Source organism: Lampris incognitus, chromosome 2 (genome assembly GCF_029633865.1).
Source record: "Lampris incognitus isolate fLamInc1 chromosome 2, fLamInc1.hap2, whole genome shotgun sequence".
Lineage (NCBI taxonomy): Eukaryota > Metazoa > Chordata > Actinopteri > Lampriformes > Lampridae > Lampris > Lampris incognitus.
In genome coordinates, this window is record NC_079212.1 from 25,970,721 (window position 1) to 25,985,943 (window position 15,223).

The window sequence follows — 15,223 nt, forward strand, 5'->3', positions numbered from 1 at the left end:
TTCATATCTGCTTTCAAATTCATGAATTAAAGCTCTCAACACATCAATCTTATCCCTGTCAGCTTCAGCTTGTGCCACAGTCTCCTCCCTGTACTTGCCCTCACTGTCCATCAGTAGCGTCAACTGTCCAATAGCAACCATGAGCTCATCTTTGCATTCACCAATAGTCAGATTGTCTTTCTGGAACCTGAGGGAGGTGAACTGTAAAATGTTCCCAACATCAAGCATGTTGGCTAGGAAACAACGAAAAAGCTCTGTGCAGATATGTTTTAGGCTACTGTCATCACTTGTTGCCACTTGGATCTGAATGGCTGGTAACATTCTCCATATTTCAAACAGAGTCTCTTGTCTCCATGCAGACCATCTGATGTTGTGGAACTTACCTAGTTTGACAAAATCAATGTCTTTCTCCTCACATATCTTTTGTAGTTGTGAAATTCGTTTTGCACCCCCTTTCTTTAAGTAAAAGCTTAGCAAAGTGATGATAGATTTATTAAATGACTCACAGTATGGGACCGCACGATCAGCTGATTTAGCACAGTTCTCCAGCGTGTGGGCGGTGCACAGAATATGCACAAGGGAATCCCCGATATCCACCATCTGACGTAATTTGGGAATGACCCCATTGTAACAACATTGACAGCTGCTCCATCACTGCGTACCGACACCAACTTTGCCTTCCACTCCGCTAAACCACAATCATTGAACAGTTGCACAAGTCCATCCACTATGTCCTGTGCTGTTCGGTTGGCCCCCAGATTAATTAATCCAAGGAAGTCTGAGCTGTGTTCTCCGTTGCGGGACACAGAAACAATCTACACAATTTCCTGCTTCGTTTTTGTTATATCTTCGGATCCATCGAAAAGCACACCCCAAAATTCAGCTGCTTTCAGTTTTTCACTTAACTCTGAACTTATTGTCTGAGCGATGCTCTCCGTGATGCGGGATCCCCCTTCTCGTGAATGACAAGCAGTCCCAACGTTAACTCCTAACCTCTTGAGAAGCAGAATATCCTCCTCGTATGAACGCATAGGACGTGCATGTTTCGCTTTGTGAAAGGCCAACAAGAACATGTTTGTCAGTGCCTGATGTTGTTCTTCCATCAGTCTGTCTTGCCACCTGTCGAGTGGGCCGCTGGGTCTCTGGTCCTGGCTGCGCCTGTTAGCAATAGCTTCTGCTACTTTCTGGTGTTCTCTGCAGTTTACATGCTTATCAAAAGCTGGATGGCTGAAGTTTTTTGTCCCCATATAAAAGTGGCAGTTTCTATCCGCTAATGTGGGATTTTCCAGACATAGTTTACACCACATCTCGGTGCGGGCGTCATCTGTTTGGAGCCAGCCGATGTCCTGCAGCCATTTCTCTGAAAACGTACACTTTGACTTTGGTTCTGGTTCAGTATGGCGTTTCTTTGGTGGAGGTGGAGGAACACCAAAGAAATTACTCAATGTCGCTTGCTTCTTTGACATTTTGGAGAAATTAGTGGCTCATACTATAGCATTGGCTAAAACCAGTGGCTCATACTCTGCACTGCAAAATGTTTGGTACGCAAATGCGCGGTAAAACACTTGAATCTGGTGCTCGTTGAATATTTTAAGTGCGCATGCGCACCTGCGCACCACTATGTGCACCTCTGACTATAATACATCCATAGTCCAGCCCCACGGTGCACCTGATGCGAGTTGCGAGTGCGTTCTAGTGACATCACTACTAAACGTCCCTCTCAGGTCATCCATGAGTGAGTGACCACAATTTGCAACGCGTAGAGAAAAATATAATAAAATAAATACCCCCAAAAAAGGGGCAAAATTTATAAAATTAACTGTACTTGAACTCCACTGGATCTTCATCTCATCTCATCTCATCGTTAGCCGCTTCTCCGCGGTCAGGTCGTGGTGATAGAGAGCTAAGTAGGGCACTCCAGACGTCCCTCTCCTCAGCAACTCCCTCCAGCTCCTCCTGGGAGGAGCCCAAGGCGTTCCCAGGCCAGATTGGACATGTAGTCCCTCCAGCGAGTTCTGGGTCTACCCCGGGGTCTCCTCCCAGTTGGACGTGGGCGGAAAATCTCCAAAGGAAGGCGCCCAGAAGGCATCCTAATTAGATGCCCGAACCACCTCAGCTGGCTCCTTTTGACGCGAAAGAACAGTGGCTTTATGCCGAGCTCCATCCGGATGTCCGAGCTCCTTACCCTATCTCTAAGGCTGAGCTCAGACACCCTACGGAGGAAACTCATTTCAGCCGCTTGTATCCGCGATCTCACCGTTTCGATCACTACCCACCATTAGGGTTGGGTATCGTCTGAAAATTTTCAATACCGATACCAAAACTAATACCTCCAATTCAATACGATGTCTAAACGATACTTTTCCGATAATATATATTATGAAAACCTTATAGGATTATCAGCAAACTACTTTTCTATACAGCGAGCTCCATAATTTATTTACACATTGTGTTATTTTGGGTCTGTACTCTAGCACTTTGAGATTGAAAGGATACAATGACAATGAGGTCAATCTGCAGGCTGACATCTTTAATGTATGTTTGCTCATTCTCATTTAGCATTCTTATGCAGGAAGATAAGCATATCCGCCCTTTCTGGCAGGAGACGGGCCCTTTCTACACTAATTGTGTCCCCAGCTGTTGAGAATGTTCACTCAACCGGAGTGGAGGATGCTTGGGGACACAAATACCTAGCACTTAGACCAAACAAGACTGGTAAAGTCTCCTTTCTCTCAAACCACCAGATTACTGGATTTGTTGAGGTCAACACATTAGGTAGACTTCTATACAGCTCCGAGTCCTTTCTTGCCCTCTCTGCTTCAGTCTGCACGTTTGTGCTGACACCCTCCACATTTCCGCTGATGGTTAGGGCCCTGTCTTTGTCCTCAAAGAGTTCATGTATTTACTGTTACTTTTCCTAGTAGACTGTTGCAAATATAACTTAACTAAAAGATAGAGATTCAACTGTATTGAAGGGCTGCAACCCCTTAACTATGAAGCGGGTTACAGCCCAGTGACATTCCCCTCTCTTTTCTTTCCTCATCTTAGCATTGGTATTAGCCAAAGAGAATGGAGTCAGAGACTTGACTTGGCTCGACTTGGCGATCTACACTACTGCAGGCTTGGAGTAGGGACGAATGAAATAGGAGATAAAGTCAGGAAAATGCGGAGCTAACGTTATCTTTTCTTTCTTCTTTTTTTTTTTTTTACCTCAGACTGCTAACTGTTAACTAAAGTTAGCTAGTGCTAGCTACGTTAGCTTCATTTTTATAACCTAGCGTAGCTAACGTTCTATGACGTTAGACTAGCTTCATTTATTTTTTTTACCCCAGACATACTGCTAACGTTAGAACGAGAAACACTTGACAGAACCGTCCTTACCTGTTTCATCATTGCTAGCAGTGGCACCAGAAGAGCCAGTGGCAGTTGCCCAGAGCTAACGTTAATGTTGGCAGCAGCACGGACATTAACGTTATCAAACACAGAGCAGATGTCCACTCGTAAATTTACCCCATGCGTGATCAGATGTTTCATCATATTCGACGTATTCCCAGACTTGCATTTCATAATTGATTTGCAGCTGTTGCATTTTACTGTGTCAGGTTTGCTGTTTATTTTTACAAAGTGTAGCCACACTTTGGAACGCATCTTGTCCGTGAGTTTTCAGCGCCAACCAGTCACTCACGAGACGCACACACATACCAAATAGCTTCATGCTGATTTGTCAGTCTGTGTACAACAACGCCGGCAGTGTTTGGCTGGCTGCGATAGTGTTCACGTCGTCTACCGTAAAGTATCGAAATTTGGCACCGTTTTTTTCCAGAGTTTGATACTTGGTAGGACCGAGATATTTCGGTCGGTGCCATATGGGCACCATTTTCGATACCCAACCCTACCCACCATAAGTGAGGGTTGGAACGAAGCTTTACTGGTAAATTGAGAGCTTTGCCTTCCGGCTCAGCTCCCTCTTCATCACGACGGTCCGGTACAACGTCCGCATTACTGCAGATGGCGCACCAATCCGCCTGTCAATCTCCCACTCCATCCTACCCTCACTCGTGAACAAGACTCCAAGATACTTGAACTCCTTCACTTGAGGCAACAACTCAGCCTCAACCCGGAGGGAGTAATCCACCATATTCCGGTAGAGAACCATGGCCTCAAACTTGGAAGTGCTGTCTCTCATCCCGGCCATTTCACACTCAGCTGCAAACCGCCCCAGTGTGCGCTGAAGGTCCTGTTCTGAAGCCAACAAAACCACATCATCTGCGAAGAGCAGAGATGCAATTCTGAGGTTCTCAAAACGGGAATATAATATAAATATCCATCCCATCCAACCACTTATCCCCTGAGACTCTGAGAGCAGGATAAGTGGTCTGGATAATGGATGGATAAATATAAATACATATTATTTTATATAATAAAATAAATATCCAGAAAAAGGATGCAGAATTTAGGAAATTAACTGTACTTGAACTCTACTGGATCTTCAAACTCTGGTTTATCTGTGTTTGCCTTAACTACGAGGCTGCGCTAAATTACCGGCAATCTCTGGTGTGCGCGTGTGTTCACGCATGCTTACTGGGTGGCTGAAATTACAACACCCGGCCCTTTGCGAAAGTTGCTAGGGGGGGGAATCTCTAACTTTTAAATTAAGTTCCGCAAACACAAAAGTTCCACACATGCAGCGGTTAAAACAACACTGCATTATTTCGGTACACATGCGTGCCGAACCGAAAGACCCATACTGAACATTTTCGGTACAAATACGTATACCGTTATACACCTAGTAAATGGGCAGGCTCTACTTCCTTGGTTCGTCATCTTTCTATAACCCAATATGAGTTGTCAGAGCCGTTGTAATATGGCCTCTGGCAGTTCTAATAACCTTGGCAGCTTTATTAAATTTACACCCAACTTTAATCAAACGAGCTACGCTTTTTCCCTGATATGATTATGGCACAGCAGGTGAGGCAGGGAAGAAAAGTAGGCCATAAGCTGCACTAGAAATGTGACAAATGTTTTCAGTGCTGCTACTGTTACAATTATATATATAGTTAAAACTTTGTTCTGTCATTATGTAATGGCATTTTGCCCCCCCCCCCCCACACACACAGAGTGGTTGGCTGTCATTTTGAAGTACGACTTTTAAAAAAAGTAGATTCATATGAAACCAACAGTTCTCCCTTCATTATGGGTTTATCAGCAGGTTTAGATGTAGTGCCAGGGCCATTAAAGGCAGACGAAGTGGCACTTCATCTGCTAATCAGAAATCTTTAACACAAAGTGGTCCCACACACTGATTTCCTTTGTGATTAGCACAGAGGAAAGCATGGTTCATTGGCGGTGGTTTGAGCAGAATGATAAGATTTAATTGTTGCTGTCCACTTGGCATTCATTTCAGCTGACCACTTCAATCAGTATGCAGGAGGTTATTGCATTGGGCAAACTGTCTTCTGGTGCATTTTCTATTATCCTAGCATTTCTACAGTTTAACCTCACCGGTGATATTGAATACTCTATAAGCTGAAATCTATCCAAAGGACCCCCACCCCCTTCTCCTTCTGCTTCACATGAATAACCTTGAACCAGCTGCTGTATTTTTTCCATTTCTCTTCTGTGTGCCTTGATGTAATGTTTGACAATAACAAGCCCTCTGTGAGTTCATGAAAGGTGCTGTAATGGGGGTAGCAGCAGTAATGTGGTCTGGCCAAGAGAGGAGAGGGGCCAGGTAGACACTGGCATCCAAACTTTTAAATCCTCTCAGGACAATAGTCTTGTCACACCCACCCATCCCTATCATCTTTTCCCTGATGTCAGACCCAACACCAGTGTAGTCTCCCTCATTATGGCCTCGCAGCTTCAAAGATGCCCGTCCAGCCCGCCCTGAGAGCAATTTTCTTTCATCCTGTCCCTGTCAGACTCGGTGCGGAGAAGAGGGTCCGACCCAGACGTCAGCCAGACGCGTCTCGTTATTTCAGACCCAGAGAGGAGCACAATGAGCCAGCCCTGCCTCGGTGCCAGAGAGGACTATTGAATGCTGGGTAACAGAGGCTTCAGCCGCAGTTGAGAAATCTTGGGATGACTGTTGTTGTCTCACTAAGGACAGTCTCTCACATATGACAGTTTTGCTCTTGTGGAAAACAAAATTAACACAGAGGACAGAACAAAAATGCCTTGGTGTACCTCCTCTCAGTTGACGCGTGAGCACCCATTACATTGATAGAAGACGTTCTTATTGGCAAATATTGTCCAATAGGGGGGCAGTGTGTCTTTAAGCCTAGTGAGTGAGTCGACCAGTTCATTAGCGGGCGTACATGGACTGTAAATTAAGGTTGTATTTCAGTCCTATTTCCCCTAAAACAAACAGGGAGACATAGAACATGCTTTGATTATTATTCATACATTTATATGCACATACTGTAATCACGTGATCATGGGCTATGGATGGAAAAACACATTTAGATATCAATATTGATCTATTTTTTTAAAATAGCCCTTTGTTGTTGTTTTTCTTGCAGCTTGCTCGATGTGCATGACATGCAAAGCTTTGGATGTTGATAAGTATGCCAATGTGTTTTTACGTAAATCCTTTTTGGTGTGATGTGCTCTGACGAGAACTGGCTTCTGAATCCCCTTAAAGCGCATGAATGAATACACAAAGTCTTCAGTTGAATTGATTTTCATATTCAGACGCCAACTGAGGAATCCCTTAGTCCCTCTGTCTCCGTCTTTCATCCCTCCTTGGAGTTGTGAATGTGTTTATTGGATCGCACATCTTGCAGTAGCAGCCTCTTGTCTTTTAGTGAGGCTTTGTGTGTGTATGTGTGTGTGCGTGCATGCGCGTATGTGTATGCAAGAGAGAAAGAAAGATGAAGAGAGAGAGCGAGTGAGCATGAGGAGAGAGAGAGAGAGTGAGAGAGAGAGAGAGAGAGAGAGAGGAGAGAGAGAGAGAGAGAGAGAGAGAGAGAGAGAGAGAGAGAGAGAGACTAATGACCTCTGACAACCGAAAGTGTGAACTTCGGCTGTCAGGGGTCATTTGTTCAGAGGTTGTCAGCAGTATTTCAGAGTTGTCAGGGGTCGTGTGTGTGTTTGTTTGTTGCATACATGCATATGTAAGTGTGTGTGTGTGTGTGTGTGTGGGTGCATGCTCATACCTGCCTCTGCTTGCCTAGGTGCGTACACATTCATATGTGTGTGCCTTTGTTTCTGGATGTCCTTGCATGATACTCTGAGTGATATAAACTATGAGACGTGACCATCATTCAATTCCCCCTCCCCTGACAGACTGAAATCCTCAGAAAACACCACCACTCCTCCACCCAAAGACAGCTGCTATTAGTCAAGGGATACCGGCTTCATTCACCCCCATAGCTCCAAGCCTGCACAAGATATCAGGTATGTTGGCAATGGTGAAAGGGGAGCATGTGAGAAAGAGGGTTATTTATCATAGTGGTAAAATCTCATCAATATTCCTTCCTGTCTACTTCTTCCTTGATGTACCCCGTGGCATACAAAAACCTGCAGCCCAGAGCTCTTATAAAGTTGGAGTGCTCTTATAAGTCATGATGGGTGGTGCCCTTTTTGAAATGCCATCAGCATCAATATGGCTGTCAAGCATGCCACGGTAATAGGAGAAGGGGCAGCAACTTCATAGCAAACTTATCGTGAGTTCTAACATTAGTCTCTGCTCGTAGTCATTTAGTTTTCAATATGGCTGTTCTGTCATAACCCCGTGGGTAACCAACCATCCAGTATTTGGCTGTCATTGTAATGTGTGTGTGCGTGAGAGAGAGAGGGAGGAGAGAGAGAGAGAGAGAGAGAGAGAGAGAGAGAGAGAGAGAGAGAGAGAGAGAGAGAGAGAGAGAGAGGAGAGAGAGAGAGAGAGAGAGAGAGAGAGAGAGAGAGAGAGAGAGAGAGAGAGAGAGAGAGAGAGAGAGAGAGAGAGAGAGAGAGAGAGAGAGAGAGAGAGAGAGAGAGAGAGAGAGAGAGAGAGAGAGAGAGAGAGAGAGAGAGAGAGAGGACGCACGAGATGAGCTCTTAAAAAATATATCAAACATTGGGTCTCCAGTGAGACAGAGAATTTAGAAAACAGTCTAAAAGAAGAAGACATCGTAAATCGTTTTCCTAACAGAAAATCCTCCCTCTAATCCGACAAGGAAACCAAGTTTTTAGATTAAATCTTCGCGGAGGAGTTCGCAAACAGCAAGCTGGCTAACTTGTTAGCTTGCTATCCTGCTAGCCAACCGTCCAGCAAAACAACCCAACAACTAACGTGGCCTGGTCTAACGTGACCTGGTCTAACGTTACGGATCCAACCCGAAGAAATACGCTACCTGCCGACACAGAGGGAAAGGTAGGACACGTACAGTTGAATCCGACGTGCATAAAAAACGAAACGTAAGAACCGTAACGTAGGACCGGAAGTATCCTAAATTAGCTAACGTTAGCCAGCAAAACAAAACAATAAACCGTTGGTGGTGGTAAATATTACCGATCGTCATGGAAACCAAGCCAACTGAATCTAGTGTGGTGAATTACCCGGCGGACTGCAAGAGCACGCAGGCTAGGAAGAAACACAAGGAGAAAGTGTTAAACGACAACCCAGACACACTATACGCGGACTTTATCTGTATGCATGGAAAACCGATAAAAAACAACTTAATCTTCCACACCACACGACTGTCAGCATGGAAAGCTGCCATCTGCCAACACTATAAACACGTATTTAAAGAGGGAATCGGCCGTGGAGGACGGTTCACAGTGTGTACGGATAAAAATCTGGACACCGATAATGCGATACTGACCATCACATACTACACTAAAGGAGCTATACTGCTGCAGGGAAACGAGGAGAGCCTGAACTCTTTTGAAGAGGTTTTCCCTCTGCTTAAGGCAGAGGTAGACAACCACAGAGACAGCGACACGGCTGAGGACCAGCTACCTACAGAGCCCCCACAACACGCAGCAGCCCCTCCCCCTCCCCCTTCTGACAATGAGCCCCCACAACACGCAGCAGCCCCTCTCCCTTCCCCTTCCCACTCTCTCTCTGCCACTGACAGGCAGCTGAGGGAGAGTCTGGCCCTGCTGGAACTGGACTTTGTCGAGTTTAGGGAGTTCACCCAGGCCAGGTTTTCTGACACCACCACCAGCTCCATCCAGCAGCTAAGGGAGGAGGTGGAACAGCTGAGAACAGAGAACAGACTGACTGTCTTAGAGCTACAAGAGACCATGAAGCAGCTACAGGTGGAAAACCAAAACCTACATTCCCAAGTAGCCCAACTAGAGAAGGAGGCGATACTGAAAGAGAGGAACCTCATGAAACAGATGGAGGATCTTAGGACAGAGCTCCAAGAGAACACCAGGGCCAGGGCTTCAGTCTCCCAAAACAATGCCACTAACACCCATACAGACCATCACACCTCCCCTGACACTAAAACAACCAACAAACATGATACAGAGACCACTCACACAGACACACAGACACCCCTCACACAAAACACACAACCCCCGCCACCCAACCAATCTCCTCCCACCAAGACAAACAAACAGCGCCCACACGTAGCCCTGCTTATGGACTCAAACCAGAAGTTCATGGACCCTCAGAAACTATTCCCCGGATATCACGTGACAGCAAAACGATGCAGCACTACTGGCCATGCACTACAGCTCCTGAACAAGGAATCTCTTGGGAGCCCACAATGCATCATCATCCACACCGGGACCAATGACCTGCACTATCTGCGCAGTGACACGGCTGTGGCGGTGTGTAGAGTGGCAGAGAGAGCAAGTGGAGAATTCCCAGAGGCTCGGATTGTGGTGTCAACACTCCTGCCACGGCGTGACACCCCACCCCATATAATCCATGGAATCAACACAGACATCAGCAGAGGCTGCGCTGCTCTTCCCAATGTCCACCTGGCTCACCATTCAGGCATCAGCCTCCATGACCTCTACGACGGACTGCACCTTCACAAGGAGAGGGTGCGGATTTTTGCGAGGACCCTAAAAGATGTTGCTTTGGGCCGCAACCCAACCACACCCACTTATCCTCCACCAGTAGGAGACTACAGACCAGAACCCTCCCACATCCCCAGATACCCCCCTTTCCCCCCCAGAGCACACAATACCTGGACCCCTCCCCCCCCACAGCCCCATACTCCATACTCACCTTTGGGCCGAAAGCCCTACACACACCCACACCTACGTGCTGCTTCCCCCAGGTCCAAGAAACCTGTGCACCCAACCCCTCCAAAAAACAAAAAGACAACAACACTTGACAGAGCCTGTCCCCCACAGCACAGGCCACAAAGCTATGCTGCTGCAGTAGCCCAGCCCCCTCCCACACCCACCGCCCCAGCCAAGACTGAGATTGGAGAGATAAAGGAGATGCTCCACACCTTGTGTTCCAGACTCCTGCATGGCAGCGTCTAAGACAACCTCTACGTGCCATCAGATCTTAATGGGGTAACCACTTACACGGGGAAATCCTGAGTGTTGATTTGGCTCTGGTTGTGTATAATAATGCCCACTATATCGATAGTGATGTATTTGGTAAGTGTTATCAGAATATTTCATATATGTCTTCTTCCACTGTAACTTGATAATTCTCTGTCTCACAAAAGAGACTCATTGTATATTTTCTTTTCATGCGTTCTTTTTCTGTCTCTTGTTGGAACATTCAGGGTCTCTTCTCATCTTCCTTTGGGATGAAGAGTAGAGACCCTGACTTCTTAAAAAACATCGAAAATGTCGACATAGTCATATTAACCGAAACCTGGTGTCGTGAAGACATAACCACCCACTGTCCCTCAGGTTACAAAGAAATAATTATTCCGTCAAATAAACTTAACTCAGTACATCGTGGACGAGACTCTGGAGGTATTTTGATTTGGTGCAGAGGATGTTTAACCAACCACATTTCAAAAATTAAAATTGGAACATCCCACTGCTGGCTGAAACTCAGCAATAAAATTGGCATATCAAACAAAGATATCTATCTCTGTGCTCTATATTCTGCCCCAATTGAATCCCCATATTACGATGAGGATTTCCTGACTAATCTCCATGAAGAGGTAAGCCTTTTCCAGGCCCAGGGAAATGTGCTGCTGTGCGGAGATTTTAACGCAAGAACAGGTTCAATGAGTGATACCATTGACCCTCAGGGTAACAGACATGTGTTTGGTCAACATTCCCTGTACCTCTCACCAAGCCTCATTAAAAGGAGCTCCCTCGACTGTACTGTGAACAAGGCTGGTAAGGAGCTAGTGCACCTCTGTCGCGCTTCTGGCCTGTACACACTTAATGGTAGGATCAGAGGAGACTCTTTGGGAAGGTTCACATGTTGTTCAGGTCTTGGAGCTAGTGTAGTTGACTATGCAATAACTGACATGGACCCCACCTCCTTCAACGCATTCACTGTCAGACAACAAACTCCTCTTTCTGACCATAACCAAATTATGATTTTCTTCAAAACTATTAACCTGACTCAAATGCCTATAGAGGAGCCCAGCAAGCTGTTCAAAATTAATAAGACCTACAGATGGGCTCCAGACAGTGCAGAAAAATTTATCAATATCCTGAATTCATCAAAATTACTTAATATGATTACTAACTTCATTAACAAACCGTTTGAAACTAATAAGCACAATACCAACCAAGCTGTCAATGAAATCAATTGTATCTTTCAGACGGCAGCAAACATGGTCCTACCAAGGACCCACAACAGAAAAAAGAAACAATCTGAAAATGAAAAATGGTTTGACAACGATTGTAAAAATATAAGAAAAGAACTGCGTAAATTGTCAAACCTGAAACACTACCAACCTCAAGATATGGATATAAGAAAGAAATATAGCGAAACATTAAAACTATATAAACACACATTAAGAATGAAAAAACAAAGCCATGTAGATAGAACCCTACAGGAAATAGAACATTCCCTGAATCAAAACCAATTCTGGGAAATGTGGAATAATTTGAGCGCTACAAAACCACAAGACCTGCCTATCCAAAATGGAGAAATTTGGAAAAGTCATTTTGAACATATCTATTCGGAAATCCAACAAGAACACTCAAATTCCAATTACAATCTGATCAAACAAAAATTACGGTTGCTCGAATGCACTATAAAAGACAACCAAAACCCACTGGATTTTCCAATAACACAAGAAGAATTAGCACAGAAGCTCAAATCCTTAAAACCCAATAAAGCTTGTGGCCTTGACAGCATCAGAAGCGAGATGCTTAAAAACAGCACACCTGAGCTGCAAAGGGCAGTACTCAAATTGTTCAACATTGTTCTAAGTTCGGGATTTTTTCCTGACATCTGGAGCAAAGGGCTTATAACTCCTATTCATAAAAATGGAGACAAATTGGATCCTAATAATTTCAGAGGCATTTGTGTGAGCAGTAGTCTGGGGAAGGTGTTTAATAGCATTTTGAACAATCGAATTCTAACCCTCCTTAACGAACACAATGTCCTGAGCAAAGGTCAAATTGGCTTCCTCCCAAATCACCGGACTACGGACCATATTTACACCCTACACACCTTCATAAATGAAAATGTGAATCAAACCAAAAATGGAAAAATATTTGCTTGTTTTATTGACTTCAAAAAAGCTTTCGACTCTATTTGGCATGAAGGACTATACTATAAACTCTTACAAAGTGGTGTAGGGGGTAAAGTGTATGACATAATAAAGTCAATGTATTCGGACAACAAATGTGCAGTTAAGATTGGAGACAAACACACTGAGTTCTTCACTCAGAATAGAGGGGTGAGACAGGGCTGTGGACTTAGCCCGACACTGTTTAATATATATATTAATGAACTGGCGGTGCAGCTGGAACAGTCTGCAGCCCCAGGTCTCCCCCTGTATGACATGGAAGTGAAATTTTTGCTTTATGCAGATGATCTAGTTTTGTTGTCACCAACCGCAGATGGGCTGCAACAACTACTAGACCTGCTTGAGGACTATTGCCAGCACTGGGCCCTGGCAATAAATCCAAAAAAGACAAAAGTAATGATCTTCCAGAAGAAGCCCAGATGTCAGGAAAATAGATACCAGTTGACTCTAGGTAGCATCACCTTAGAGCATACGATGCAGTATACTTACCTGGGTCTAATTATTACAGCATCAGGGAGTTTCAGTAGGGCAGTGAATAACCTAAAACAAAAAGCTCGCAGAGCTCTATATGCAATTAAAAATAAATTCTTTAACATTGATATACCAATCTCCATCTGGTGCAAACTGTTTGATAGTGTAATTCTGCCCATTGCACTATATGGAAGTGAGGTATGGGGTCCACTCAGTCTTTCCAGCTACACTAGATGGGACAAGCATCCAGCAGAAACCCTACATGCTGAATTCTGTAGAATGATTCTGAAAATACAAAGGAAAACACCAAACAACGCATGTAGGGCAGAATTAGGCCGGTTTCCATTATTGATAAATGTACAAAAAAGATCTCTAAATTTCTGGATGCACTTAAATACAAGCCCAACAAATACACTGCACTTTAAAGCTCTGAAAACCCAAGAACTGAACCCCGAAAAGAGTCCCCTGAAGCAGCTGGCTCTGAGACTCATTAACCCTGTAATAAATACTAAGTCCAACCAACCTCAGGCCAGCACTGCATCCCAAACAAAGTTTACGATAAATCAGGCTATAAAACAAAGCAAGAACAATTATCTGAAACATTGGAACGCTGAAATCAAAACTCAAAACAAACTAGAAGTCTATCGGGCCCTAAAAACAAACTATGATTTGGAAGAATACCTCTTAACTGTCAGAGACAGGAAGCAGCGACAGATCCTCACCAAATACAGGCTCAGTGACCACAGTCTCGCCATTGAAAAGGGGAGACACAAAAAGACGTGGTTGCCAAAAGAGCAACGATCATGTGGTCAGTGCATGACAGATGAGGTGGAGACAGAGGTGCACTTCCTCCTTAAATGTGACAGATTTGAAAAACAGCGCCGGGCTTTTGTCAAGGAACTGGAACATGTGATTCCAGAGTACCAGGAAATGGACGACGCAGGTAAGCTGCGGGTGGTCCTGGGAGGGGGGCCAGCGGCGAACATTGCAGCAAGATTTATATTATCTTGCCACAACCTGAGAGATAGTGGATGACGGCACCTATTGCTACTATTGTTATTTAATATCATAATCATTGTTGTTGTTGCTGTTATTATTATAATCATTGTTGTTTTTGTTATTATTATAATCATTGTTGTATTGTGTTGTTGTTTTACATGCTTTGGCAATATGTACACAAATGTATGTCATGCCAATAAAGCACATATTGAATTGAATTGAATTGAATTGAGAGAGAACACTACCACTTACCAAAAACCTGAAAGCCCAGAGTGCAAGTGAATGTGGCCCAAGGGATATCTCTGGTAGTCTCCACACTCACCACCTGTTTACACACTGATGGGATCCCTAGAAACACACACACACACACACACACACACACACACACACACACACACACACACACATACATACACACACACATTTTATGGGCCATTTCAGCATCAGGGATGATGCCTTCAGAATTTTTAAGAGTAGGTCACATGCGTATATCAAAACTCTGTGTACACTTACTCCTTTATGATTTCACATACAATTCTGTAAAAGTTAACTGTAGTCGTATAAAGGTGACAGATGTGCAATTGTAGCTGTATAAAGATGAATATACTCACAGTACAGTATCTCGTAGTCTCCTGAATTGGACACCAGGTACTGGGAGTCCACTGACCAGTCCAAATGGGTGATGAAACTGGAGTGACCCTGGGAGAGAGACAAGCAGCATAGGGAGAAAGTCAGATCTCAGGTTTATACAAATGTACTGTCAAACAGAGAGACAATCTCTCTCTCTCTCTCTCTCTCCTCTCTCTCTCTCTCTCTCTCTCTCTCTCTCTCTCTCTCTCTCTCTCCTCTCTCTCTCTCTCTCTCTCTCTCTCTCTCTCTCTCTCTCTCTCTCTCTCTCTCTCTCTCTCTCTCTCTCTCTCTCTCTCTCTCTCTCTCTCTCTCTCTCTCTCTCTCTCTCTCTCTCTCTCTCTCTCTCTCTCTCTCTCACACACACACACACACACACACACCCCAAATCCCACATTTGATTCAGTGCCGCAGCTCTTACACATTGGTTTTCTTTATCCAATTTCCCCTTGGGGGATGAATAAAGTATTTCTGATTCTGGTTTTTACAAAACACTG

At 44.5% G+C, this 15,223-nt stretch overlaps 1 protein-coding gene across 1 annotated transcript in view; it reads right to left on the reverse strand.

Annotated features, from left to right (window-relative positions):
- Window positions 1–13,125: 13,125 nt before the first annotated feature.
- Window positions 13,126–15,223, reverse strand: part of eml1 (EMAP like 1) — a 50,226-nt gene continuing 48,128 nt past the window's right edge. Inside the window, exons 20-22 of the mRNA XM_056272822.1 lie at window positions 14,711–14,798; window positions 14,352–14,447; window positions 13,126–13,193 (exon numbers count right to left, since the gene is read on the reverse strand). Of these exons, the coding sequence (XP_056128797.1) occupies window positions 13,150–13,193; window positions 14,352–14,447; window positions 14,711–14,798 (228 nt within the window). The 3' untranslated portion in view covers window positions 13,126–13,149. The remainder of the gene's footprint in view (window positions 13,194–14,351; window positions 14,448–14,710; window positions 14,799–15,223) is intronic.